General features: G+C 38.7%; 1 protein-coding gene across 2 annotated transcripts in view; it reads right to left on the reverse strand.

The window, feature by feature from the left end:
• The window catches only part of BICC1 (BicC family RNA binding protein 1), a 92,765-nt gene that overhangs the window by 14,967 nt on the left and 52,279 nt on the right, over window positions 1–25,519 (reverse strand). For both annotated transcript variants that reach the window (XM_058841617.1, XM_058841618.1), the window contains exons 4-11: window positions 8,746–8,825; window positions 7,491–7,649; window positions 6,514–6,567; window positions 5,502–5,696; window positions 4,353–4,604; window positions 3,039–3,170; window positions 1,906–2,092; window positions 366–524 (exon numbers count right to left, since the gene is read on the reverse strand). In XM_058841617.1, the coding sequence (XP_058697600.1) occupies window positions 366–524; window positions 1,906–2,092; window positions 3,039–3,170; window positions 4,353–4,604; window positions 5,502–5,696; window positions 6,514–6,567; window positions 7,491–7,649; window positions 8,746–8,825 (1,218 nt within the window). The remainder of the gene's footprint in view (window positions 1–365; window positions 525–1,905; window positions 2,093–3,038; window positions 3,171–4,352; window positions 4,605–5,501; window positions 5,697–6,513; window positions 6,568–7,490; window positions 7,650–8,745; window positions 8,826–25,519) is intronic.

Consider the following 25,519-nt stretch of genomic DNA (forward strand, 5'->3'; position numbering starts at 1 on the left):
ATGTTCTGCTTTAATGTCTCATTTAGCTTCCTCGGGCATTACATTAATTTATCTAAATCTTTATGGAGCTATGATACATTGCTAAAAACATTACTAAAAAGTTTCCAATAGAATGGCATGCCAAAACCATAATGCTTTATCTGGGTAGGTTAACTTTGTTTTCTACACAAAACAGATGAAAACATTGCCTGTGACAGCACATCATATATTAAGCTATAACCTTAAATTTGCATATTTATTCATCTGTGCTAAGGTAATCGTAGGAATTAAGGTTCAAAAGAACTAATTAATCTCAACTTGGCAACTGCAATTCTAATGACTTGGTGTTGCACAGTTCATTTAAGTCACATTAAGCTTCTACCAACCTGGGGTGTTTGTGTTAGCAAGAGATGTTGTCCACAACGTGGGACTGGGCGTCCCTGAACTTGGACTCTGCAAAGGGCTCACAGAGCTATTAAGGGCGTTCAACAGAGAGTTTGGAGCAGTTGAGGTGTTGACTGACAGGGCTGTTGGACCTAAAAGGCCTGCAAAAAATTATGCAAGTGAATATTTAGACTTGCAGGAAAACATTTTTCACAGAAGTATCAATTGAAAAGAAACAAATACCCTGCTAATTTGCACTTGCCTGTATTTCACAAATCAATTTTAACATCAAACCTGCTGTTCATCTGGTGCACATCAAAAGCACATTAAGAATTATTGTTCTTAAACTGGCCATCATATATCCAAAAAAAATTGGGGCATCTTTTATGTCCTTCTACTGGACCCTTCCTCTTGTCATAACAGAGTGCACTGGCTGCTTCTCAGCCCCGGCACCCCTCTGTATCCCCTCAGTTGTTTCGGAGGGTTTGTTTCAAAGCAGCATCACAGAGACAAGAAAGCAACTCCTCTGCACCACCTCACTTTCATTTCACACAGTAACCTTTTTCTGAGAACTCCTGTGAATCAACTTGCACACTAACAACTACTCAATTTCTTTTTGCACCTTCAATACTGCTGCAGAAAGGCTGTAAATCACCCCCCAAATGCATTGATCACTCCCAAAACATTCCCCCAAACCAGCTCTTTGTATAAAAGCATTCACAAAGCAGTTCAGCACTACACACTGAAAAGGTAAAAACCCCAAACCCCCAAAGTGCAGCATGACACAGGAAGCAGCATTAAAAATCACAATGAAATGGCACAAACACTTTCCCCTGTGTGACCCCAGGGAAGCATGTGAGATGGAACAACACAGCACTCCTGCATGGCAGGTCACAAGGGACAACGCTGGTTACATGAGAACTCAAGAGTTTCTAGGACCTCTGTCAAGATTTTTCACTAGATTCTTCTGGGACTACTTGGTTTTTCCATCTATACATTACTGATACAAAGGTATTTGCAGAGCTAGAAAATAAAATGGTAATTTCAGTCTGGACTATGAGCTGCTTCAATAAAATTAAGATAAGGGGTTTATTCATTTTTATCCTAAATTTCCTACTGCTAAACTAGAAGCACATGGATCCCTCAATTACAGTGAGATACTGACCTGAAATGTGGTGTTTGCCATGTTGCCTTTCCCAATAAGCCTGTTGCCAGGCTTAAGTACCCATCCAAATTCAGGACAGCCTGAGACATCACACAGCCAAAGAAGCTGTAAAACCCATGTCCTGCTTCACCTGTATTTCCCTCCCTTTCAGCCGAGTGGTTTGCACAATTTCAGAGATTCTTCTACAGGGATGAGTTCCACACCTGATTATAAAAGCCTTGGAGAAGTTTTTTAACAACAAGCCTTTGAGAGGCCAGAGGCCTCTGTGCAATACAATTCCTTACATAAAACACACATCTGGTTCTTCTTTCTAGTAAAGTGAATTATGTTTAAAACAAATCTATATAAAAGAAAATATAAAAATAATGGATGCATACCAAGCCCAGTGAGTCCTAGTCCTGCTGAGGACAAAATATCCAAACCAGGACAAGACAGACCAACAGGGCATGAGACAGTAGAGGGATTTGATACTACGGTGACTCCGCTACTTTCAAGTCCCAAGAGACATTTCCGTGCCTCATACATATTTAAGGCATTTCGTTCAACACTTTTTACAATCACAGACTGCAGGGAAAGAAAACAACAACAAAAAAAGGAAAACCAGTGAGTAAACTTCTCCATAACACATATCAGCAACACAGATAATTCTTCTTCATACTCCTGCCCGGTTACCACAACCACAGCAGTGTGAGACAGCATGAGCTAACATCCATTAGCAGCTATTAAAATTCAGGGGTCTGATGTTCAGAAGAGTAAGACTAGGGATTTCGTAAGGATTTGCAATGAGAATGATGGAAGACCTCTCTAAGAAAATTACTTACTAGAGTACCTTGGTGCTACTTGGGTAGACCAAATATTAAGCACCTCAAGAGCTATATAACTGAATCAATAATTAATATATTATCTTCTCTTTTACCTGAGCTTTATACCTTGAAGTAGACAAAACCCCAGTTGTTCATATTAAATTAACCTATTGAATTCATAGCTGTCTGAGAAGAAGGTAGCAAGTTTAAGTTACTTTAAACTTTAAACTTAAACTATATGGAAAAATAAATTACAAAACTCCATTGCTTTTTGTAGATCTTCTACAGGATGTTTCTTTGTATTGATTTTATGTATCCCTACACAGGGAAGTTCACATACTGACACAATGGAATGATCATTAAAAATTTTAAAACTTTTGTCTGCTTTGGCATTTTATACAACACAGGTAACTGCAAGAGTCCTCTATCCATACTGGCCTAAATATTTTACAATAAACAACTCCCACTACCTTTATCAATATATTCTATACAAAAGCTAATTTCTTTATTATTAAGCATTTAATGAAATTCAAATCACCCTAAACTAGAGCTGCTGTATCATTTAAACTGATATTTCAAGAAGAAAATAGATATGGTTTTCACAAGTTTATGATCCATTAAACTGGGAGGGAAGAGCACACATCAACTCATCAGCTCTAAAACTTTGTCATCAAAGTCTAAAAGAAAAATATTAGCTTTGCACAAACCTTGCTTGGTTGTTTTGGCTTAGGCTTAATGCTTATGAAGACATCTAACTGCTCCATTAGCTGTGTTATAAACTGTGGTTCTACTTCAATTTCTTCCTTCATATCAAACATGAGCACAAGGGGAAGGCAACCCTGAAAAGAAAGGCACAAAAAATTCCTAGGATTTGTAACCGACCATTTTCCCATTAAAATGGTAGCAATAAACTGAACAATGTAACATTTACACATCATGATGTAAGGAAATGTCTAAGTTCAGGATAAAATAGCACCGATAAAATTTTAGGGAAAGCCATTTCCTTGTATACAAGAATACAGGTGTATCTTCCAGTCCTGGGACTGTGAACAAAGAGTTTGGTAGCACAAGGGTGAAATGATATACTGAATATTTCACATTTCAATCAGCACAGTCTTGTCAGGAAATGATGGAAGAACTAGAAGTCTCCCATTACCCTGTTTGAAATAAGGAAACACACATGTAAAAAATCTCTAATTCACCATTGCCTAAGTCTTAAATTTTACTCTTCTCTTGCCCATTCCAGATCAGCTACATAAATATTTTCTAGTGATATGGATAACATCTGTAATGCTCTTGAAATACTAAAGCTTTAGAGTAAAACTGAATGGTGTAGTCCTTGCATATTTTGTCCCTCAGTATTCACATATATAAAAAACATGTACATACATTAGTACTAAAATAATGGCTAAAGGCTCCTGAGAAGTTTAAAGACCAATAATCTCTAATGATATTAACCACCAGAGCTATTTTTATAAAAGGCCTTACAGAACTGTGGCTGTGGTACTATAAAGAATATAAGACATCAAAATAATTATTTCTTATGGTTTCCCAATTTCATTGGAAACTTGCCTACATGGGAGCTAAGGATTTCCTGACATTTTCCCTCAAAAGAAATCTATTTATGTGACAAATATAGAAAAGGCAGGTTGGCAAAACAAAACACAACCCGTCACCCAACACCCACAGTGTAGTTCAGAAATCTGCCTCTATTCAGAGGCATATTGTTATTGTAAGTTTAAATGACTTACATTTATTGCATTTATTGCATTTAAATGACTTACATTTATTGCATTTATTTTACCACAGTTATTTTTCAAGTCATGCTACCAGAGATGACAAATATTTTCAATAACTACAAACACCGATAAAACCCCGGCCAAAACTGAGCTGTTTGCAGTGTGAACAGCAATCCTTCCTCTCTAAGGCTAATTTACATGTGATTTGTAAATAGATACAGAGCAAGCATATTTTCTATGATCTGGCAATTTTGTTACACAAAATTCACTGAAAGTATTTACCATGAGATATTGCCTGGCAAGACAGACAGACTCAATTGTGCCCTGGAGGTAGACAGTGGATTTCTTCTGCGGGTTACTAGGGTCAGGGAAGTGGATCTGAGCACCAGTCCGTTGCATGATATGTTTGATGTTGTTTCCATTTCGACCCATCATGAAGAGATGATGCTGCGCTGCAATGTCGAGCTGCGTGCTCACAGGGATTGCAGAGGCCAGGCTCCCAGCCAGGTGTTCCAACAGCATGGCTGTTCCCTCCTGGGGGGAAATGGGAGAAACCAGTGAAACAGTGCTCACAGGCACACAAAAGGAGGTCTCAGACCAATTCCTTTCTTGTCATGCACTCCACAGGCAAGATAAGAAAACACTGTTGGGTTTAAAACCACGATTGATTTGTTAAAGGTAAGAATTACACTAAACTCTACCTCCTAGTCCCATTTTATGACTGAATACAGCATTTAATTGCCACTCTGTAATGGACAACGCTGCATGGTTTGGTCCCAGCAGACCTTTTGTGGCCACAAAGGCAGTCAGAAAGTCAGACAAGATTTATCTGGGTAGGTACACTTGCAAAACTTGCCTCTTGGTGTTGGGCTCAGTTGGCTTGAGATACACCCAGCTGGGACATCAATCTCTCATTCTTCCAGTTGCTAACAAGAACACTTTTTTACTTTATTAAGATGAACGGGCTCCTGGCAGTTCCTTGCCTTGACTGTCAAATTTACATCTCCAAGTGCTGGATTTGCAAGACCAGTTTTATTGACTGACTGGGCAACTTTCAAGGTTATATAATTGTGTGCATATTGAGAAGAGCTCAGCATGAACAAGTTGGTTTTTGTTTGAGTTGTTTTTGAATTGAAAGATGGGTAAGACCAGTACATGTTCCAGAATTCCCAAAAACCTGAACAAATGTGCAGGAGGCGAACTTACCACCAACGATGCTAAATCCTAAACTTATTTTAAACTTAAAATTTAAAACTATTTTCTATGCACTTTTAAACATTGCCTGTATAAGTTAAGTAAAGGAAAAAATTCAAATTCTCAGGGTTTGCAAGTGATTATACAATAACATGTGCAAATGAGGAAAGACATACCATCTTAGACATAAATTATAAATATATGACATTCAAAAACCTTTTCAAGAGCAGAGATTACCTTCACAGCACTAGTGTTGTTTTGTGACCCTCTGACAATGACTGTAGCACCATACATTCGAGAGCGTTGTTTGAAGGAAACTGAAACGTTATACGTCTGACATACATGCTGAATGGTTGGAGAATTCGGATCTGGGATGGGTTGGAGAATTCCAGCAATAGGCAATTCAAACATGAGTACCAATGGAAGCAGCTCCTACAACAGTCATGAAGGGCAGATATTGAAAACCACATCCATACTCAAACTACAACAATTTTAGTCCTCAATCATAATGTACTGGTCATTGATGACTTAACTGACCAAACACATCCTCTGCCCAGAGTTCATGGATAAAACTATATTGTCACTTGGAAAAAGGCACCTTTTTTACCTGAAGGATACTAAAGTGAAGTTTTTTTGCAGAGGCTTTTTTGAGTTTGGTTTGGTTGATTTTTTTTCCAATGCTCCAAAATAGTGGGAACATTTGGAATAAGGTCGTGTGACAAGTCTGGCTAAAAAAATTGCAGTAAGCTTTTTTAATTTATTTGATTTTTAATTATCTATGCCAAAATGCACGTAAGAGTTGAAGCTAAACGGAAAAGATAGAAAATAGCTACAAGTAGAGAATGACACTGAATTTTTTAAACAAATTATACATGAAAGCAGTTAAAATGTGAGAAGCAGAAATTGCCTTCCCCAATTCATAGATTCACATAAGATGCCTGATCTTCCACAGGCCATCTGTGGTGGGTAAGTTAAGATATAATTTTCTACACAGTATGGAATTAATTTACATCTTGCTTAGAATGTAGACCTCACGTTCATGATCCACTTTGGGCCAGTTAAATATTTGGCCAGAATGTGAATCACTGGTATAATACCCTTGGCAAATTCCTCATATGTATACTCACATTTGTTCCTACATTTCGGCTGTCACCAGACAGAGGCAGACAACCCTAGGGTTCTCAAAACCATGCATTTTTTTCCCTGACAGGTGTTTTCAAAGGGACCCTACACTGAGCTAGAGCATTACCCGAATTCTGACTCTTGCAGACTCCACTCCAGCTGGCTGTCCTGCAATAGACACCTGGAAGAGCAAGAATATGAAAAACATTGGATCATATTTTCAAGTGAGGCATGGAAAAGTTATTCAGATAGCTGTGTTCTCCCAAAAGAAAAAAAAAATCTAAAAAATATCAACACATTTCACATCTGCTGACATCCTAATTGTTCTCTAAACACTAGCTGAGAACTTTAGCCAATAGTAAAATAAATGTTACAGCATCTTAGATTATATGCATTTAAGCAACTAGAAAAAAAGGATATATCAAATACAGTGGTTTAGGTCAAATAATGGAATTATTAATGTATACACGTGCTCAATGCTAATATTTGGCAACAGTAGGTTTTCTTGAATGTTTTGAAATTACTGCATTTTGCTCAGCAGCCATTAGGATGCACAAGAGGGAATTCTAAGTACAAGGACGAGAGACTTGAAACTAAACATTGCACTAATATTAGCACTAGAAAAGATGTACAATTCAGGCTCAATGAGTCATTCTAATGAAGTTGAACTCTTACAATAGGACATTCAATTCTGCTGGCTATTTGCTAAGTTTAGTCTTCAACTAAGTTATACCATAAGAAAAAGTACCAAAAAATTAATCACTATGCTGGGTAAGTCACTGTGTTGAACAGGAAAACAATTACAAAAGCAGATTTTTCATACCACTTCTCTACCATTCACACTAAGTTGCTGACTTCTGCATGTGCAAAGTAATTTTAGCTTAAAAAAATTAAAATGATTCATGAGCCATCACAAATTGTTTCCATCTGTAAGATTTGCTCACTTAGGAAGCCCTGCACTTTCCATACAGTGTAAATACCGAAAATCTATTTCCCTGAACATGAACACACCATCCCCAAAAAACTCATACTGATGAGAGAAGTTTAGAAATGTTTTATACTCTAGGGAATTACAATACAAATGAGCTCAGTATTAATACTTACTTGGTTGCTTTTCTCCGCTTGATTGTTTCTATTTGAGTCTGGAAAATGGATATGGCATCCCGTTTCTTCCATCACTTTTTTAATATTATTGCCACCTTTACCTATCACATGAGAATGCTCTGTATGTGAAACATCCATCTTTAAGGTTACCCGATTGCTCTGGAAATCAAGCACCCACAGTTAGACATGGTCACAGCAGAACCTGAGTATTTAAGTTTTTAAGGCTAACATAACTTCAAGAATGACATGAAAATTGTATTTCCAAGGTATTTTTGCTATTACTTAACTTCCACTCAAGGATGATGTTTTTAATGGGAATCAGTTGGATGTCAATTTGGTCTTGTTTTTTTCTAGTGAGGAAATAATGTGGAGATAAATAGTCCAAAAGATGCATCTTCAAAAAAAAATTACTAAGGCTTTTAAAATTACTAAGGACAAATGTCCTTTTGCAATTAATTCTAATTTCTTTTAATTCTATGTTCTTTCAGTTGAAGTCACACAGCCCTGCTGGATCTGAAAGGATCACATTATGAAGACTTTGCAAATCAAAGCCATGGGACCAAGTAACAGCGTTGTTTCTTCCTTAAACAATTTTTTTTGGTACAGGAATTTTTAAAATACACAAACACTGCCTACAGCTATTCTTAAAAGCTCTGTTGTTCACAGTAATGTTGTTAATAGTTGTGCAAAAAGCGGTGCTTATCACTGGAGTGTTCGGGAGCCACACACACTGCCCCAGAAGAGCTGCGGCTGAATGAAAACAGTATCTGATCAACAGAAGAGACCGCCCCCCACCCCCACCAAAATCTAGATCCCGTCCTGATGTTTCAGAGTGTAAGAACAGAGTAACTATTAAACATACAACAGCATAAACACTCCTAAAATCAAATTTCAAATAAACAAAATGTTAGGTTCTCTGCAGTGGTTGCATAATCTATTGCTTGCAATGAAGGTGTATTTCAGATTTTGAAGTAAAACCTCAATTCACTGAACAAATCACCTATGCTTTTAGTCAGATGGCTGGAAATACTATTTCTATATAATTCAGATCTGGAAAAGCTGCTTTAAGCAAGTATTCTTCTTGCAAAATGCTTAAATATGTGGGTATACACCAATATAAACATCTGCAAGGCATTTATCGGAGACTTTGCTCCATAAAGTCCATAAATACCTTCTCTTGAAATATGCCCGTTAAAGAGATCAATATCACCACAAAATTAGGGGCTAAGGTATCATTCTAAGCAAGTTTTCTTACTTTTGTGTCCAAGACAGACATGATTTTCTCTTTTGCTTCTTTAACGTTTTCTTTTTTTCCAGAAACTTTAATATGGGGATCTATAAAAGAAATAAACTTGTAAGAAACACAGTAAAATATCTATAAAAAAATTTCCTCACTGCTCAAATAAATTTGAGGCCATTATTTATAATCTACTGATAAACTGTACCACCAGCCATTGGGATTCAGCTAAAGACGAAAATGTCTTATTCCATCCCTTCAGCCCCACAATTAGGATTATCAGATGAATTTATTAAACATGAGAACCAACTTAAAATAAATAGAAGTCAAATTTTGAATGTATATCACAGTATCATAAACACTGTCTGCAATGCAATTACATAGCTCATAGCACATCTTCTCAAACCAAAAGTAATAGCAGACAACTCAAAGGTTTTTTGGCAGCCCACCAAACTCTAACCCTCCCTCATCACCACTTCATTATATTGAATTAGTCTCTACAAATATCCTTTGGCATTTTAACCTGGCACTAAAGGTGTCTCCACCCAAAGATTTCTGATTGCACTTTTCAAATGAAATGTAAATGACAGTTTATTAAAACAAATTGCTCAAGTTCAAGTACATAAATTAGCAGGAACAGCAGCTGATGGTGGGTTTTGCCCAGTGAGATCTAAAATATTGATTCTACAGCCCACTTGCTTTACATCATCATTTTGAGATCACTGCCCTTAAACAACACAAAGTGTTGGGCTGAGCTAGCAGGTGGAGTTCTGCATAATATACACCTGGTCAGACAGTACAGACCCAAGTTTGGAACTAAATCAAGTAACAATTACTCCAAGTGTGAAGATTACTCATCAGCCAGTTTAGCAGCACCATCTGGTGTCCAGGAGCACAAAGTGCCACAGTGCAAAACATCAAATCAAAACATTAAATGTAATTTCAGTCACAACATACAAAGAAATGCCCAAATACCACCCACATTTCTAACTGTTATAAACAAGGGTATGATATTGCAGGTGATGCCTCTTTCCTCTGTTCTTGAGTCCTCTTCCCTTTTTCAGTGCCTTTTTCTCCTGTGATGTAATGGACTGTTCTTTAAAAAAAAAATAATTAAAAATTCCCAATGCTCTTCTGAATTCAGAATTCTTGAATTTTGAATTCAAGACTCTTCTTTAATTAATGTAATTCATTATGCTAGACAAACACATACATCTTAGGGAATATAAAAGTAAATATATTCTCAATGGCAGGAGAAAATAGCTGTAACACAACCTATCTGCATCTTCCATCATCTCAGTAATTGAAATCACCTCCCTACTAAAAAAATGTGAAATAATACAACTGTAAGCTGTAAACCTGTTCTATTCAATTGAAAATTGAAACTCTAAGTCATGCCTGGATACTCTTCATTCCAACAGTAAAAATAAGCCTTTAGTCTTTACCACTGAGAAGTCCTGAGTACATTCAGCTGAGGATACTGAAATACCGAAGGAACACAGGATCCACTGCAAAGTTTCATGAAGGTCATGAAAAATGCAGCATTTTGAGTTCTGAGAAGCAGATATATTTTATTTTTGAAAATGGAAAAACCATAGTCACTAAAACATGCTATGCACACAGAAGCTACAGAAGCTTCAAAAATCTGCTGCTTCAGCCTTTCACAATGGAGCAAAGTCAAACAAAAACCCAACAAAATAGTCTTGAGGGCAATTTTTCTTTTCTTTTTTAAGTTGACAGGAAGCCATGTGGTTCTAATGCATTTAAGCTGTAAATGATACTTCAAGTGGATGTTGCAGTCAGAAATTCCCAGAAGCAGATTCTAGCACACTGTGTGTGCTCCAAGTGCTCTTTAGATGCAACCAGGAAAAACACAAGCCCAGACCATCATCACCACTGTGGAGCTGATTTTCACACATTTCAAATATTATATTTAAATACACATTAGATTGTGTGTAGGAAAATTACCTGAAATCAATCCTGGCATCCTATTAGTACCAAAGGAGATTACCATCATTCCATAATATTATTTGCTTACTCATGAGTGAAAATACAGTTTAGAATACCTATTTTTTCCATTTCTCATCTCAGTTGGACATCTCTTTTCTGTTGATACTGACAGCATCAGCTAAGCCTCCTGTATTTCTACACTTGTTTGTTCTTTTAAGATGAAAAAAGCTCAATCGCTCAATTGAAAAAAAAACCTGAAGAACCCACAAAGCAAAAAAGAATCCACTGATGCCAGGTACAACTCTAAAATATGCTACCAAAATCTTTCAAAATTGGTCTTAAGTACCCTCTCCTTACCTGACTTCTCAAGGACACAGTGGTTGGAAATGGATACAAAGGAGGTCAGTTTAAGTCAAAGAAATTCATCCTTTGAGAGTTGTTTGTTTTTCCTTCAGTGAAATACTATTTAAATACAACATCCTCATCAAATTTTGCCTGAAAAGAGTTACTTGTAACTAAAAGATTTTGAAGTGTTTGAATTGGCCTTGCATGAGTTGAAAGCACGTTGAAACTATGTATGACCTGCAGGAAAACTCACAGGCACCCAAATAATAATCAACGAACAGATAATTTCAGGAATCAATTAAGAATTTAGAGAGACAATTGGATCATAATAACCTGATTTTCTGTGTATTTCAGAAACAAAATTTCTTAATATAGCTGTGGAATCACAGCTTGTTTGCTCTGCAGATGATTCCACAGATTAACAGTCACATTTAATTTAGAAAAAAAATCCTACCTTGTCTTAGGCACTAAGCCAAAAATCTTGGTTGGATAAAGCTCTACATTTAATATTTGAAATACCTACAGGTGTGATGTCAGCAATGCACTGTCAAAGCCCCCAAAATTATCCATGGCACCCTCCCAAGTGTGAAGAGAATTGTCAGGTACAAAACTGTAACAAGTGGGACACGTGTCTGGTAGTGACAGTGCAGATAAGCACAAACCAGCACTCCAGTCATGCTGCCACTGATCCATGTGGCCATGGCACCAGCACACAGCCCTGGCTGGCAGGAAACCTCCCACTGAACAAGGCCAACCAACTCCCCACTTTGTCCAGGTGATGCTACATCATTCCTCATCCCTAAGGAACATGAGGTTTGATAACTGTTTTCACTGGGGGGGGGGGGGGGAATCACCTCTTTTTCTAAGCACCCCAATATAACTGGGATATGCTCCATATAAAACTAGAGAAAGCAAAGAACAGGTGCCTACTATAAATAAAGACATGAGACACCAAAGCTTTGCAAACAGAACAAAGGCTTCAGAAGAGGTCTGTGTGCTAAAAGCATATAAGACTTTAACACTTCATTTAAAGTGCAGTATCAGACCCTGAAAAAGGTTTTAACCCATAAGAAGTGACATGATTAGCGTCTTGCAAACTATTAAAAATGCCCTTCTATAGTAATCAGTTTTTTCCATCAATTTTGAAGGGCAGTATATTTTTCCTAAGGAATGGAAAAGGAAAAAAAAAAAATAACAGGTCTTCCCCCCCTGCCCCCTCCAAGAATGGATGAATATTTACATAGAATAGGAAGCTAAAGTTACACAACAGACACTGCTGGAAATTTTTCTCAAGAGTCTTAATTTTGCCAGACTCCAGCCTTCAAGTGGTCTTTTATTGCTCCTATCCTCAGATTCCTCACTCCAGAGTTTGGCATAGTTTCACCTCCCCAGTCTTTGTTCACAGCTATACCAGCAAGCCTCCAGCTTTTTTACTATTATTGTGTGTGACACTTCAGTAAACAAAATAAAATTCTTCCATGCAAAAGTATGTTTGTGCCAGTGCAAATGCATCTACACCAACTTCTGCCACACAATAACTATTTCAGATATTGAAGCCATTTAACTGTGTAGGCCTCTCCTGAAATTTAAGTGTTACATTTAATGTCTGGGGCAGCTCTTCAGACCACAGCTATGCATCCAGCTTGTTTACAGGATGAACAGCCTTAAGTTAAGTAACACAAATACCAAAATACCATTACTCTAAAAATAGCCAGACAACTGGGCAACACCACGGCAGATGACAGTCATTCTTAAGAGTGGCTGATTAAGATTTGAATAGCCTGAGAGTATTACAGAACTTGAGCCATTCAAACAAAGACTCAAGAGACCCAGCATTTTTAAGGGACAAGTTATGAGTGTCTGTCCCAAGCACACCAACAAAAACACACTAAGCTATGTGAGAAATTAAAAGGGAAAAAAAAAACCCAACAAATTAACACATAGAAGGTGGTAAGTCCTCATCTGAAAGGGCTGAATTGATCACTCTACAAGATGAGGAAACATAGACCTAGAAAACAAGTGAATTAAGCAAAAAGGTAAAAAAAAAATCTTCCTATTAATATAGGAAAAAGGATAATTAAACTGGAACAATTTATTTAATGCTGATAAATATATTAGGAAATACTGTGTGTACAGTTTTAGGAGTGGATATTCCCTCACCAAAGTAGATGATTGTTAATAGCCAAGAGAGACTTGAAATAGGCTCAAACTATTGCCATGGAAAAGCAACATTAAGGCTAAAAGCATAGAGCAAATGCTCAGGAGTAAGGGCACATGCAAAAGAGCTTGATTAAATAATAAAGCAAATTCATCACTTGTGCACTTGGTGCTGTTGGCTTGCCAGTTTAAAAGAATATTTATCCTCTCTCCAATACAACTCAGGGCACTCACTCTTCCTTCCCAGGGCCTAAACCACTGAAGGAAAAAGCTACTCGTGTATTAAGGCAGAAAGCCATGAGCCATTTCCTACTGAAGACTCCTGAGTTTTCTCAGAGGTATCACTCAACAACACATCTTTTTTCCTCATTTTAGCTGAAATTAGACTGCAGCATCATTTTCAATTTCACCCAGCTAACTTGGACATGATCAAAAGCCTACCCAGAACTTCATAAAACTCAACATGGGCTGCAAGCAATTAACAGTGTCCTCAGAGAGACATATCCCGAGGCTCTGGGTGTTCTGGGGCATCTGTTTGTTGTGGACAAACAACTGTTTATGAAATGTCTCTGGGAGGAGCTAGAGCCACTGCCTATATGAGCACACACATTTGAAAGACTCTTTGTCTCCTCAGCACTTTTTCACTCTTAACTTTCCCCATTACTGCCACCTAACTCCAAACCATCTTTAGAAGAACTTCTGTTCAACTCAGGACATGAGAAAAGCTGAGGAAAAGCAAGCACTTGTTGCACTGTTCCTGCACTCTGCTCCCCCCAGGAAAGGCAGCAGGCACACAGCCCTTCACTCTTGTTACGGTTTGGTTGCTGCCGTGCTGTCACCTGAGGAGCATCAACCAGCAGAGCACTGCTTCTCAACCCTGCCCTGTAACCAGTGCCTGATGTGCAGCCAGCAATCCCCTCCTCACTTCTCACCACCATTTACAGTAATACACTTATATACAGACACATACACAGATATTCACAGATATTCACACGGTACAGACTCAGTAACACACCCACCTTACAGACACAAAAACCTTAAGAAATGCAGCACAGCATCCGGTAGAGCAGAGAAAAGAATCTTGTTTCTCAAAGATTTCAGTGTAGCTCAAAAGAAAATGTCAGTATCTGCAAGAGGCTACTTAAAATGGCCCTTAGAGTGAAATATCTGTTTGATGTAGCCTCACAAATTAAAAGAAATGAGATGCACTTGTACATGAATCATAGCTGAATCCCACATTTGGATCTCCTAGCAGCTTTGAAATATCCCAGCAGAACACTGAAAATTCAAAATGCCCAGAATTAAGTGAAAATTAGCCAGAAACATCAGATAAGCTTTAAAAAATAGATTACCTGTACAATATTATGTTTGGAGAAATAAACTATTGATGACTGGATTTCAGACCACTGACAGAGGAAATGAAGTTGAAAAGACTTCTCTTAAAGCATAAGCAAAGAGGGAAGACAAGGAAGAGGTAACAGATCATATGGCAATTTAAACAGAAAAGTGACCAGATTTCAAGGGAGAAGGGGAAGGCCAAGATGGAGAAGAAAACCTGAAAAGAAAAACGAGAATAAATTAATTGTAATCACCAAGACACTCCATTTCAGTTACACAACTTCAGTTACCACCATGATTAGCTTAAATTCCTTTTTACTTCTAAAAAGAGCCATTAGGGACATTTTGCAAATACAGTCAGCCACAAAAAGGCACACGCCATGCAGCCCTTCTGCTGTCTCTTCAGCAGCTGCTCTTCAGCCTTCAGCCCAAGAAGCCACCCTAAGCAAGGCAATCTCTCAGCAGGACACAAAGTCTGCTATGGCTTATTTTTTTCAGCACAGACCAAACAAATTCACAGTTCACGACTTAAATATCTGTTGCCATTGTATCTCAAAGCACAGACACAATCACAATGCCTGGGGAAGAAAATAAGAAATACAGAGAAGAAAAAAGCTGTAGTACCGTAAAATCAGCTTAACAGAGGACCTAGAGAACAGCCACAACATTCCTACCAGAAATAACACCACTCTATCTTCACTGGACATAGACTCATACTCAGGGTTGCAATTCTGATGCATAAGCCATGAGATAATTTTAGTTTCTCACACACATTCTCAAAAAGTTCTTGTGACTATGTTTTTCAAAACAAAAAACATCATCTGACTCGTGATCTTAAATTAACGCCTCAGGCTCAGCCCTCCTTGCAGTGCTCCCACATCCAATCCCTGGCTACTGCTGCACCTTTTAATGTCTGATTCTCTGACTGCATCCTGCTGTGTGAGCTGGTTTGGGCACAGCCACCAAAAGGATGAATTCTGTGGCTGGACCAGGAGGATGCAGTTAGTCTGCAGCAAAGATTAAGACACTATACAGGCCTGAATGAGCAGGACAAACAGATCTGTCCTCTTGGGAATCAGGACGGAATGAAATGTTTTCAGAAAGATAAAAACAGCTGCCTCCCAACAGGACATCAGACAAAGATGAGCCAAAGAGAGTTCATAGAATATTTTTGATCACCATTACAAACACTTTACTTTCCCTGCTTTAGTATCACACTCTGTGAAATGAATTTTCCCCAGGAAAGTTTTCCTTGCCCAAATTATTATATATTTACACGGTATTTCAACTGTATTCCTGATGAACATGGTGAACAGGTAGCACTTGTTGTTTGCTTGTTTTTTCTAAACAAAGAAAAAAATGCCAAGTCCAGTAAAGAATCATCTAAACTGTATTCTTGAGAGCTATTCAAGTAGCAACAGCTACATGAATTAGATGAAAATGATGACAACCCAGTAAAACTTCAGTCTGAGAGTCCACAGGAATATTGATTCAAGGGCTTAGTAGGCTCTTAAAAAAAGAACTCCAGTACAAGCAGACAACTTTTGCTGCCTAGTTTTTCTTCCCATGTACCAGACATTAATTACATTGCTTACAACAGACAGATACTAAATAAGAAAAAGTTCCTGAACTCTTTTTTGAGGCTGTAAAGTCATTTTCTGAGACAGTGTTAGATCATTAACACATACCCCTCTCTACATCTTGGGCTTGAAATATGAAGAATCAATACATATTTTAAAGTTATGATGACCTTAAGTGTATGAAATTTGACTCAAAAATTGCTACATTATCAACAAATTTCTGCCACTGACTATGACTATTTGTTTGATTATTTTTTAGAAGCACAAGGCACACATTTTTTTTCCAGCCAGCATGGCAATGTATTGGCTTTTTCCATGCACCACCACTGTGCAGGCTGTAGTCTCCAGGAAGACAAAGGCAAATAGAGAGATAAGGAAAGCAGTGTTTCCATCTTCCTTCTAAACCCACTTGGGATGCACCTGATCAACAAAAATATTATCCATCTGGTGACAATTGGTTTTGAATACTAAAACCTTCTAGATGCTTTTACACCAACAGTTTGTTATGCGAATACCAAATCACATTTTAATCATGTAATGATTGATCATTTCTTAGCTTTTAGCTTGGCAATATGTATATGGCACTCTGAGAGCTGTATACCTTACATCAAAAGGTTCTTATCCACAGATATTAAATTAATTTCACCAGTATTACAGGCAGTTTACAGCTGGTTTGGGAAGCAAACCTTCATCTCCTGAAGAACAGTGACTTAAAAACATCTGCTTTTCTTTTCAGGGAGGGGCTCAGAGCAAGCAAACACTGCCCACACTGTGGGTAAACACTCCTCTGCGAGGGTAACTTCCTTGTGATATACTGAGAAATAAAAACACCAAACACCTGAAAGATGTCCAGCATTGCCTTTCAAATCAAGAAATCATTCCTGAGCTCTTCTCAGATGAATTTTCTCTGCATCACTTCTGTCATCTGTCTCTCCCCATTATGAGACTAAGAGCAAAACTCACCTCTGGGAAATTAATCAGCTATTGAGCATCTCTGCAATGTCAATTTCAGCAGTCACTCTGAGAAACTGCATTTTGTGTCCCAAAAATTGAGTTTAAATAGAAAGATGGGCACCAGAGTGGAACACAGTCAGTTTACATGCAAACGCAGTGCAGAGTACATTACAAGCTTGCTAGAAGCTCCTAAAAACCCAAAACCAATACATCAACTAATTCCAATTTTCACTGAAAGATCATGACAAATTTGTACTCTCAAGTAATTTAATTACAGCAATAAGTTTATATTACTACATTCCAGGGCTTGAAATTTCAGTTTTACTGCAGTTACTGCCAAGCACACTCACTGGATGCTAAGCCCCTTGATAATTCCCTTCATATTACAACTGTGTTTGTGTTTTACCCTCCCTTGTCTGGCCAAGTGTAAACAAATCTCTGCTCTTCGCAGAAAACACAGCAAGCCCCGATCAAAAACGCGAAAGTCCAAAATCTTCCTACTCCTACAGGAATGACGAAAATTCGAATCATCCTTGTGTAAGTGTAGTTAAAGTACAATGGCCACCTGCTGGCTCCTTCACTACCTAGATTTTCCTTAAAACATTCACCAATGTGACCATAAATACATTTCATCTTCCTCTGAGCCAGTACAAACTCATGCCTTTAAGCTCTCGTGGCTGCAGGCACACACCCCCAGCACAGCAACACTGGCAAGCTGAGCACTAACGAGATAAAAGGCTCAAGCAAACGTGACTTTCTTTCAAAGCCTCCTCGCCTGTCACCCACCCTGGGGCTGGGTGCTGCTTGCTGAAGTGGCAGCAGTCTGCAGGCTTGGAAAAGTGACCCCAGTAAAGGAGGGATTTGCTGCCAGCTGCTGGCACAAGGGCTGCTGTGGGTTTGTGCGTGTCTGACTGCTCAGATCAGAGAGAACCAACACGAACTCCTGTGGCAGAGTTTCAAATGGCCTGGGATGGTCTTTCTGTCCATTTATTTATTGCAAAACAAGGAGGAGTCATCTATGCTTGAGTCAGCTGCTCCAGAAACAAAAGAAATAAACAAACTTGTGATCTAAACACAACGGTTCTTTAATTTTTAAAGTACACAATTGTGGGGTTTGGGGAAATTTTTCTTCAGAATATAAGAAACAGTACGCACTGACAGCTTCTCATTTACAGAGAAAGTTAATAAAAAGCAGATGGAGGTCATAATACAGCAACTACAATACATGCTGTAATTAATCTGGCACTCCAAACAATAAACACAATGTCAGCAAGAGACTCACTTTAAATCTCTAAGTCAATTACAGACCGATTGTCTCAGCAACACATTACAGAAATTACTGACCATTTACAAAGCTGCACTGAGGTAAGAAATCCTTCAGCTGCAACAGGTACTCTGTAGGTTAATTAGGAAGCTTAGCACTGAGTACCTAGACTGAATACATGGAGAAATATTTAAACTAAAAAGACTTTTTCCCTCAAAATATTCACAAGCCAAACAAACAATTTTTCCACCTTTACATCTCTCCCTGAGGAGACCAGCCACTGGCAAAGAAAAACTGGATAATTCATGTGCATGCATGCATTTTAAATGGCAAACACGCAAATCTTGCCACTCTTGGCAAGTTATTAAAAAAACTAGACTAGAAGATAGTGAGGCATAGGAAATTTGGGCCTCCAGACAGAGACTGTGTCTACTCAGAAAAACGATGGCAGTGCTGTTACATTTGAAATGCTGAGAAAAATCAAAGAAAATCATTGTCGTTTCAAGTTCTACATCCACAGTTGGAAGAAAAAAATTGAAAATCCCTGTGTTAGTTTTCCAGTAACTGATTGTCTAAAGAAAAAATAATTACAGCCCCTTTCCAGCTCTCTTCTACAAATATTTCATGTCCCACCAATTTGAATCAGGAAAATGTAGAACAACAGCTGTGGACAAACAACAAAAGTCAGCTGAAAATTTTCCCCACAGTTTAGCTGTCTAAATACTTGTGGGAGAAGACGAGTTTTCCATTAATGGCAGCAAAATCAAATTCTACCTCACAAGCGTTGCAAAAAAAAACTCCTAAAAATTGATAACTCGATCAATAATAATTTTATGTCCTATTCAAAGAGTTGTCTTCAACTGATTTTACCTGGGTAAATTTCAACCAGCATTAAAACGTTGTATATCATACCAGGCATGAGTTACTTCAAGAATTACCAGCAAACACTAGATTTAAAAACCAGAGAATTGCTTGAAAGAAACCACAAAATACAACCCAGCACTCCCCATATTGCACCTAACTCCTGAATGCCAATGCTGGACATAGGTTTATGTCAATAATTTAGTCAGCACATACCTCACTCTTTCTGGATCATCTTTAGCCTGCTATACAAAACAAAAATAAAAAGGGAGGGAGGGAGGGAGGGAGGGAGGGAGGGAGGGAGGGAGGGAGGGAGGGAGGGAGGGAGGGAGGGAGGGAGGGAGGGAGGGAGGGAGGGAGGGAGGGAGGGAGGGAGGGAGGGAGGGAGGGAGGGAGGGAGGGAGGGAGGGAGGGAGGGAGGGAGGGAGGGAGGGAGGGAGGGAGGGAGGGAGGGAGGGAGGGAGGGAGGGAGCTGTGTCATTAGGGCTATTAAGGGACTGGCAACTGAAAGAGGTTGGGAAAACAAAAATCCATCTTAATATCAGGAAGTAAACAGCACCACCTCTCTCCACAGCTCTTGCCCATATCTTTTCCCTGCCAGCAGATGAGAGCAGAACAGCAAAGGGCACCACTTGCAGACACAGATTTAGAAATTTCAGTTTAAACATTCTAAGTTACCAGATGTTCATTCTCAGTTGCTGCTGATGCTGGCAAAGACTGGGGTTAAAGTCTTATCTGCAAAAATAACAGAAGATGAAGAAGCAGAAAATATGAAAAAAATATCTGTGTCTGTCATTGTACATTAGGAAGACAAGAGTAAATGGCCAAGAGTCTCTTATTTCTTGACAATTTCTTCTTTTGGGCTTATATGCTGCTTACACTGCTAAGAAGCAATTTTCAATATAATGAGTCAGCTGATTAAAAGCATAACCCATTTTGTCATAGCTTTCTTATCTTTATCTGGCATTCTACCAATAATTTATGCTATAAATGACCTTCTCTATAGTAGTTTATTTTGGTTTCTTTTTCTTCCAACCCCAACACTCTGGAACTAACTCCATCTTTACTTACGGAATCCAAAATTTGCTCCCCTCCCAAATGCACTGTATACGCTGTCATGGCATTCCTACAGGGATTCCTTCCTGCAGCATCCTTTAGTAAGCAAATCCACAAGAAGCAAATAAAATTATGCACACGAATAGCCACTTTCAGTATTTCTTCCCCTCACAGAAAGTACACATTCAATCTGCCAATTCAGATTTCTTTGATGTGACCAAATGTGCATCTAAGAGCAAGTCAATTCACCTTTGCAATCCTTCACATGACAGTCCCCAAAGGCAGGAGAGCTGAACATGAGCTTTGCTGCTCACTGCACTCAGAGCAGCAGGAACAGCAGAGGGGAACTATACACAGGAGTGAGTTTTGCACATGGTATGGCTACAGATTTACTGCTGGAAATCTCAGTGGGAGCTGTTTGGCATTAGAGGACTTTAAGCCAACAGAGCAAAACAGCTTGCACTTTCCTGAAGCCCAGCATTTTCACAGTTTGGCTACTAGTCTCAGCACTGTGAAACCAAGTTTACATTATTTGACACTGCATTGGACACAAACCAAATCAGCTGGATGAAAGCTGCACTAAAAATTAATCCTTCTTATTGCCATCTTGGTTTACTTGCACACATTCTAATTCTGTTTCATGATTTTTTAGTAGAAATTGCCAATATCCTCAGCTCCCATGAACTAGAAATCATATTTAGGATTCCTGGTATTTTAAGTCATACATACGTTTTGATGCAAGACAAGACACCTGGTAAATGTTTAATAAATTTAAATTGCAGCCATCAAAACTGCATCTTCATGGAAGCTGCACAAAAACATCGGATGGGCATAGTGACATGTTAGACATTGAATCTAGACACTGACACTGGTCTAGGACAGTAATGAAAGTACACATCAATACAGTAGCATTTCCTAGATTTTCCTTAGGATATTCATTAAATAAGAACCTCAGAATTGTATCTGATCTAATTTCCAAGACAAGGATATGTATTGGAAATTCATGCCAAACACCGATCAACACAAGGCTGTAATCCTCCCCTCCACTTTTTGGAATATGCATTTTCACCATCTTCCTCCTTTGCACCTCCCATCTATTTTCCCATTATCTTTACACCATCTTTGTCACTAACTTTATTATTCTATTCTTTCAAAACCCTCATTTAGGACTCCCATTCTAACCTCACGTTTCCTGCCATCCCACCTACCTCTTTCCAACTGGCTTCAGTCTCCTCATCAGCCTCTCATTTCCTCTCAGTGTCTCTCTGGAAGTCTCTGCTCCATTCCCAACTTTGTCCTTTCCCACAGCTTTGTTCCCACTAACAAGAGCTCATTTGCCTTTCCCTTTCACAGGAGTTAACACAGGGAGAACATGTTGCCAGCAGCCCTCTGAGACTGGCCATGGCTGGTGAGCGCTGCCAGATGGATTTGGTCTCCCCAGCTAAACGAAATCGATTCCAAAGCCAAAACTACCAGAGTGCTCAACAAGCATTTCCCGTAAAAACACAAAATTTTTTAAACATTAAAAATCTGGACCAAAAAAATCACCAGAGTACTAGCTATGCCTGGGATTCTCTTTAGATTTGACTTATTTACAGAAAATGTTAGCCTTCCCAAATAATAAAGGAATTAAATGACCAGTACAGTACAAACAAACAAGGTTAAGTTTGTGCAGATGTAAAGTTTAAAATTCTGAAAACTGTATTACAGCTATTTTTCAGATATTCCCTCCTACTGCTACTTCAGAAAAATCACGATTCAAATTACCGTTTCCAGAGGAAGTCATGAAAGAGACTGGAATTGCTATCAATGGTGGTTTTGTAAGTTTGCACTTGGTCTTTAACATGGACTCTGTCTATATTTAGAATGCACAGTATAAAGAATGCTTGAAATCAAAGCACACAAAAATATCAGAATTTTACTAGTAACACATCAAATTTACAGGGAGATGATGACACTCATGTAATTTCAGAAGGTTTCTAGAACTTGATCAGGATTGGAGTGAAGAATGCAGTAGCCAGCCCTACCTGCAAGTGCTCCCATCCCCAGGAAAGTCTCCTTGGGGAAGGCTCTTACAAACACTGTATCAAAAAACTGGAAATACTATAATTTTTTGGTCAACTACAGAGTATCACACACTATCACACAAAATTGCTTCAAAGTATAAAATGTAGTGTTCTCACCAGCAATATTCAAGGGCATATGATTTTTTTTTTTTTTTTCCCTCCAAACTGTAACAAGATTCTTAAGAAGATTTCCATCATGTATCTTTGTTTCTCCATGCTTTTGAGAGCTGGAGGGTTCTGGCCCCTTCCACTCAAGACACTTTTTGTTCCAAATCAAAACAAGAATTCAAATCTGGTTTATTAACCTGACATATCATTGCCACTCACTGAACAATGCTTAATGCATAATTGGTGTGTTGAAATTAGCATCCCTCAGTTATTCATATTAGTGTCAGATATTTGCATAAAATAATGCATTATTTTGGCAGCAAGAATTTCTCAACATCCCTTTATGCCTTCTCAACCACTAGGATTGAAACACTGAAACATTGATACTTAAAAAAAGATGAAACATGACACTTGCCCTTCTTTAACACTTCCCCAACCAAATCCAGGGAAAAGTACATGGTGATAAAAGAACAAAAATGTACTATGGACACTTAACACCAAGAGTTCATCTTCTCTCATGAAAAATACTCAAGAGGATGAACAACCCCTTCTCTAAAGGAAAAAGTACCAGAGTAATACAAACAGCATTAGTTTTGCTGCAACAAGGTCAAGCACAAAAATAAGCTTAATGCCATTCTAAGGAACAGAAAAAACTTGTAATTTCTCAGACCACGTACCAGATCTGACTGAAATTTTATTTTATGAAGCAACTGCATAGATAAGAAACCATCTTGCTCCCCCCTCCCAAATACTGCCAGCATTCCCAAGAAACATTGCAGAGCACCCTTTATCTCCTGGCATGAGCAGCTTTCAATTCCATTGCAAAATTATATGTGCAATTCATCTACTTTTAAGATATGAGTTGTTTGTTTTTTTTAAGAAATCTACTTGTATACACAATTCTTAGCTGGACAATTGCATAACAGGGTGAATCTTTTTTCCTGTTTTTAGTGAGGTCAAATAAGAGCTGCAAAGGAATTTTGCTGCACACAGAGAGCTGACACAGAATACCCAAACCAACGGTTCTGTTGTCATGGGCACCAACAAGGAAAAGGCATTTAAATGCCCAGATTTTTGAGAAAACCTTTGCTAAACTGGTATTTAAGTCAGACCCACAACTTTATACCTTGGGAACCAAAACTAAACAGCTTTAGGAAAAATTCTACTGACAAAAGAGTGCTGGCCCACATAAGCCAGCAGCCCTGAATGCCCCCTGCGTCAGTGGGACTGGCACCAGGGCATGCCAGGCTGCAGGGCTGAGCTGCCTAGCAGGGAGTTATGGAGGCAGGGGACAAGCTGGAAGCATGCAGCAAGGCAGGAGAGAGAGGGAAGACCACAATTGTGCTGTTTTCCAGCTGTGAAAACAATTGTGTCTCCCCCAATTCTGTTTCTAGCAGAAGTAGTTACCACTCTTGCCTTTCCAAGTGCTTGCAAAAGGCCCAAGCGAGTGCACCTTTATCATTATTCACAACAAATGGAATAAGGCTCTCCTGGGCTCTGGTGATCAAAAATCATCGTGCCTACTGTTACTACATGAAGGTGTCTCAAACTGCTGCAGTGGGGTTCCCTTTCCATTTACAGACTCTGGAAAAGACTGATGAAGTGAAAAAGCCCATCTTGCAGCACCTCTCTGTCGCCTGCTGTGTAACCAGGTGAAAAGCTCCTCTCCTGAGAGAACCCCCCAGCACCATCAAACCAGCACCTCCCTCACCTCACTGCATCACTTATGGACAGGGGACTATTTCCTCGTCTTTAAGGGTGGGGCTGCACACGAGCAAGGGAAGACACCCAAAGGTTCTGTCAGGACCTAAACCTTGGAGCAGCAGCAGCCTTTGAGTGGCTGGCAGAGTTCCAGCTGGGATAAAGTACATTGCTTTCTCTGTATGAACGACTCTGTGGGATGACTTTGGGTAAGTTGAGCCAACACTTTCATTGATGTGCACACTGAAATCAATGCTGAGACTAAATAAATTAAACCTTGATCATGATCTAATATAAACGTTACCTCTGTAAGTGCTTAAGCATCTAGGCACTTCAGGGGTTGAGGTGCTCTCTTCTCTGCATCACTACATCCCTAGCTGAAGACCATGGAACAGGAAGAGTCATTCCACACATTTGGCTCCTACTAAGAATTGGGGTATAGCCTTTCAGGACAGTTGGCACAATTTTCAAAAGCATCTGAGTGGGTGAGAAACTCAAGTTTGTCAGAAAAACACATATCACTGCAGATCTCCAAGGGCCTGATTAATTCCCCCACCCTTTTTTTTTTTTAATTGGAGCTTAAAGCTCTAAACCAACTAAATGGCTATTCATAGCACTGAATTTAGGGTAGGAAAATTAGTTGACTGCATCCCACATTCACTTGATCTGTTTTGGCTTTGGGGTTTTTTTGGTGAGAACAGCAGAAGCTACAATTATTGTAACCAGAAACAGCACACAAAGATATGAAAGCAGGTCAAGAGCAGGAGTTGATCCAAGCTATGAAAAGCCATTGTTAGAGTCCTTGGTTCATTAACAGGTCTGAAGCACTTGGTAGTCCTGGGATGCTTTGACCTTCCCAGGTGGGGCTGATTCAGCATTTAAGATGAAATAAAGGTGCAAAATAAAACTCAGTGCCTTGCTGCATTTACAGGAACACAAAATATCAATTCCTTCTGCAGTAATTTGCAGTAAAGAGTGTTTTCCTTTAAGATTGATAAATCAGCAACAGAGATAAGTAGTGGAAAGCACACAAGCAATTCCAGCACGTGAAGTTCTGTTTCCTATTATTCACAACATTTTAATGCACTTTTAGAGGTTATATGTGGCTACAAATGAAATTGCAATTCTAGAAGTGAATGAAATTATAGGAGAACTTGTAATCATATTAACATGAGTACTTTTTATATGGGCATAGTCTTTAGAAAAGTAGCAGGATTCACTTCTATACTGAAAGAATTAAAAAAATTAAAACTGTAACTAAGAAAAGTAGCCTCTGTTAGAAAATGTTTTCATGCAACTTAAAGCATCTCTGAAATATGCAATCTTCAATTTCTTCTGATTTTCCACAATATAGCTAGCTCCAAATCACTTTTTCACAAAATTAAGACCAGGCATAATATATATACAGTGGG

This window comes from Poecile atricapillus, chromosome 6, assembly GCF_030490865.1.
Source record: "Poecile atricapillus isolate bPoeAtr1 chromosome 6, bPoeAtr1.hap1, whole genome shotgun sequence".
NCBI classification, from domain to species: Eukaryota; Metazoa; Chordata; class Aves; order Passeriformes; family Paridae; genus Poecile; species Poecile atricapillus.